Source organism: Myotis davidii, unplaced genomic scaffold, assembly GCF_000327345.1.
Source record: "Myotis davidii unplaced genomic scaffold, ASM32734v1 scaffold208, whole genome shotgun sequence".
Classification (NCBI taxonomy): Eukaryota; Metazoa; Chordata; class Mammalia; order Chiroptera; family Vespertilionidae; genus Myotis; species Myotis davidii.
In genome coordinates, this window is record NW_006299706.1 from 386,605 (window position 1) to 390,525 (window position 3,921).

At 56.9% G+C, this 3,921-nt stretch overlaps 1 protein-coding gene across 1 annotated transcript in view; it reads right to left on the bottom strand.

Moving 5' to 3' along the window:
* Positions 1–1,050: 1,050 nt before the first annotated feature.
* SLC39A1 (solute carrier family 39 (zinc transporter), member 1) overlaps positions 1,051–3,921 on the bottom strand; it is a 3,196-nt gene continuing 325 nt past the window's right edge. The window contains exons 2-4 of the mRNA XM_006775624.2: positions 3,255–3,471; positions 2,962–3,092; positions 1,051–1,838 (exon numbers count right to left, since the gene is read on the bottom strand). Coding sequence (XP_006775687.1) covers positions 1,182–1,838; positions 2,962–3,092; positions 3,255–3,441 — 975 coding nt within the window. The 5' untranslated portion in view covers positions 3,442–3,471 and the 3' untranslated portion in view covers positions 1,051–1,181. The remainder of the gene's footprint in view (positions 1,839–2,961; positions 3,093–3,254; positions 3,472–3,921) is intronic.

The following is a 3,921-nucleotide window of genomic DNA, read 5'->3' on the forward strand; positions in this document are numbered from 1 at the left end:
CCATCGTGCCCCCCCCTTCGCCCCCCCCGCCGCCGCCGTCTCAGCGAGCACCGCGAACCCGGCCCTAGCCTAGCCCTGACCCGTGGCGCGCGAGGCCTTCCGGGAATTGTAGTTTGTTTACGTGATCCTCTCACAGCCCCAACCACGCAGTACGGAAAGGAAATGGACACCAATTCCCAGCAGCCCTGTTGACTCGGGGTACTGGGGACTTTGCTCCTCCCACTCGGCTCCTCCCTGCGCGCAGCAAGATGGGAAAAGTAGTTTTACATTAGCCCGGAGCCTAGGAAAGCGAGGAGAGGGAGTAAGGAGGAAAGGAAAAGGAGAGGAGAGGGAAGGGGTGGAGACAGGGAGGGAAGAAGGAAGAGACAAAAGAGGGAAAATGTCATCTTCAGGGAAGGGTAGAAGGGCCTGAATGAAAACAGTGAGACCAGGGAGACTACTGAAACAACTGTAAACATCTGGGACGCAGACCCTCAGGCTAGCCACATGCCCGCCCACCCCTTTCCCAATACAAAAGAATCAGATTCCATACAGATGTAGAGAAACATCTTTTATTTGGGGAACATGTCCCAAAACAGATCAGTAAGTAAAATAGAGTCTAGAGAATATGGCCCTGTGCCCAGCCCTACCCCCCCACACCCCCAATAACCCTGGGGGTGAACATTCCCCAGCCCCCCTTGGGCTCCTATGGTATAAAAGTTTTGGCAGCTCAATGTTTATCATCTGTGGCATATGGGGCACCATATATCCATGTTCAGTATTCCTAGAGTGCAGCAATGGTAGGGCCCTCGGATCTACCAACCCTCCCTCCACCCCAACTCAACAAACATTTCTGCCCCACCCCAGAATCTGGGACTAAAATAAGGAGCAAGAGGACGACCCCTTCACTGAGGTGCTGAGCAGGGCTCAGTACATCACTGTGCTTTGAGAAACAGGGAGGGCATTTTATTTGGCACTTTAAAAATAGAGTGAGCAGAACTGGAGAAGCCAGAGAAGGTACCAATACTGGCAGGAAGAGGCCACTTGGCACTAGTGTCTTGGGAAAAGGAAAGGAGAGAGGGGTCCACCCTCACCTCTCAGAGAACTCTCTGGAACTCAATACTTCCCTTCCCCATTCCTGAGGAGGGGAAGTGGGTCAAGGGCACCTGGTACCCAATCTCCCCCGCCCCTCTTGGAGCCTCCTAGACTTGGATGAAGAGTAGGCCAGTAAGTAGGGCAAACCCTGATAGGAGCAGAATGACCTTGAGGATCCTCTGGTCAGCAGTGGCCAGCTCCTGGGGCAGGATTTCCAAGAAAGTGATGTAGAAAAAGGTGCCAGCTGCCATGCCCTCCAGGACAGACTGGGCCAGCTGGTGCAGTGGGCCAGCTGACTCTGCCAGAACTGCGCCCAGCCCAATGCCCAGAGGTGTCATACATGAGAAGAGAATGCCACAGCCAGCCACCACCTTTGCTCGCAGGTGGCTCTGCAGCAGCCTCAGGGTCAAGCTGACGGCCAAAATACCCTTATGGAGCAGCAAAGCCAGACACAGCTCCATGGCCCGAGCCCGGTCTCGCTGTAGTCCCACTGCCAGCCCCTCGAACACCGAATGCAGAGCCAGGGAGAAGACCAGTACACAGGCACGCAGGGCTGAGGGAGCTGCCAGAACTCCACTTGCCTGTGGGAGACCTTGCCCATCATGCCAGTGCTGTGGCCCACCATTCACTGTTCCCAGCAGCGCCCTTGTCTCCTCTCGAGGTGGTGGCAGTGACTGCTCCTTGTAAGCGAGCGTGATCTGCTCCATCACCAGGACCAGGAAGAAACCCATGGCCAGGATAAACTCTTGTAGGGGAAACTGAAGCTGTGGGCAGAGAAGGCAACAAGGAATTTAAGAGACAGACCAAGTATGGGGAACATGAGACCGGTGCAGAGTCCAATGAGGTCCCAGGCACAGAGACAGGGCGGGGGTCCAGACAGACACATGGCCACTCTTGGTCACACAGATACAGAGTCACTTGGTGACACAGACGCAGAATGACACTCAATCACACAGATCCTGGTGTCACAGTGTTACATGTAAACAGATTTTCCAGCTTTGGCACTATTAACATTTGGGACTACATAATTCTTTGTTGTGGAGAGCTGTCCCTAGTCTCTAACCATTAGGTGTCAGCAGCAGCACAACGCCCTCCCTCCCTAAGCTGTGACAACCAAAAGTGTCTCTGGACGTTATCAAATGTTTTTGGGGGGAGGAGCAAAAACACTCCCAATTCAGAGTCACTGAATGACATTAGTGTAGACATACACAAAGTGTCACATGTAAGCACACAGAGTCCCACATTCTCCCACCTTCCCAAACGCTCACGCAGAGCCGCACGCTGTTGCGGGAACATTCAGGCTTAAGTCACGGGGAGAAACAGGTCACTCAGTCAGACACAGATTCTGCCCAGTGTTACTTCCTCAGTCGTAGGGAAATAGAGGAAGAGCCCAGGGTGCCATCCTCGCACCCCCCCCCACCCCCCGCAACTGTCTCAGTTTTTCCCATGAGACTTTCCTACGCTTTAGAGTTATCTTCCCCAGAGCCTACTTATTTGGGCCTTTTTGGTCAGCAACACCAAGCCCCTGGGATTGCCTCCCAAGCCTGTACGGACCTCTTTCTCCAACCCCTCAGGGAAGTGGTGAGGGAGTGAAGATAATTCTTGGAATGCTGTTAACTTCCCAGAGGCTGAACTGAGAAACCCACAGAGTAGGTCATATACCGGGTAACAAGGCTCCTCACACTGCTCCAAAGGGTCACATAGGGACTGGGGGGAACCCCCAAAAGAAATTACGCCCCATAACTAAGAACCACAATTCACAGGTTCACATCCAAGAGCCTTCCACACAGTCGCAGAGTAACACAGGAACAGATCCATACAAGCCAGCTCTCCTAGAGGCATGCAACTCACATACACAGCCTCAAACGCAGCCAGCCGGGGGCTCACCGTCACGTGCAGGGACGCCAGGGCCTCGTCTATGGCAGACAGGTAGTCAGGCAGCAGGTCCAGGAGACAGGTGGCCAGAAACACACCCCCGGCAAAGCAGCTGACTAGGCTCAGGACTTTCTGGCGGAAGGCTGGGCAGGAGGGAAGGCAGAAGGGAATGAGCAAGGGAACCCCCTCCAGGCCCAACCCAAGCATCGGTCACTCTCCCCTTCCCCTCCTTAAGCCACCATCCTCGGCCCCAGAGCCTTCCCCACCCCAAGCATCCGGGGCAGCAAGGACAAGGGGCGCCTTACCCGAGGCTTCGGGGCTGGCTCCCGGTCGGCGCAGCACACAGATGGGCACCAGACTGCAGATGAGCGTGAGCACCAGCAGGAGCACCAGGGCCCCCAACTTCACCTCCAGGCCCACAGGCAGTGGGGGAGCCGAGGCTACTGCCTCTGGGCGCCACACCAGGAGCTCTGGTTCTCCCCAGGGCCCCATGGTGGCCGGCTGCTCCGGTGACTCTCAGACCTAGGAAGAGCGCGCGGGGAGAACGGTCATGGAAGGGGCGCCGGGGCGGCAGAGCGCAGCTCCCGGGGCCGGCGCTTTCTGACCTTCCCGTGTGACTCATCCCCTCCTGCAGGGGAACAGTCCTCCTTCCCCTTGGTCCCTTCCCAGTGACTATTCCGGGGCCCAGCAAGGGGGAAACGGGCACGAGGACTGTGCAGCCATCTCCTTGCGCTTTCGCTTGCAGCTCCCAGAGAACTGGGGAGCCGGGGCCCTGGAAGAAACGTGGAGGCCAGGCCCCTTGGTGGAAGGAACGCAGGACGCCGAGCGGGGTTCGGGGCTGTGCAGAGAGGTCGCACGGGTAGCTCCGTGGACCCCCAGAAAGAACAAGGAAAGAGCCCGGCTGCCGGACGGCTCTCCCGCTCCCGTTCCCCCGGCGCCATGCCCCCGAAGACAGAGAGGGGCCACTTCAAG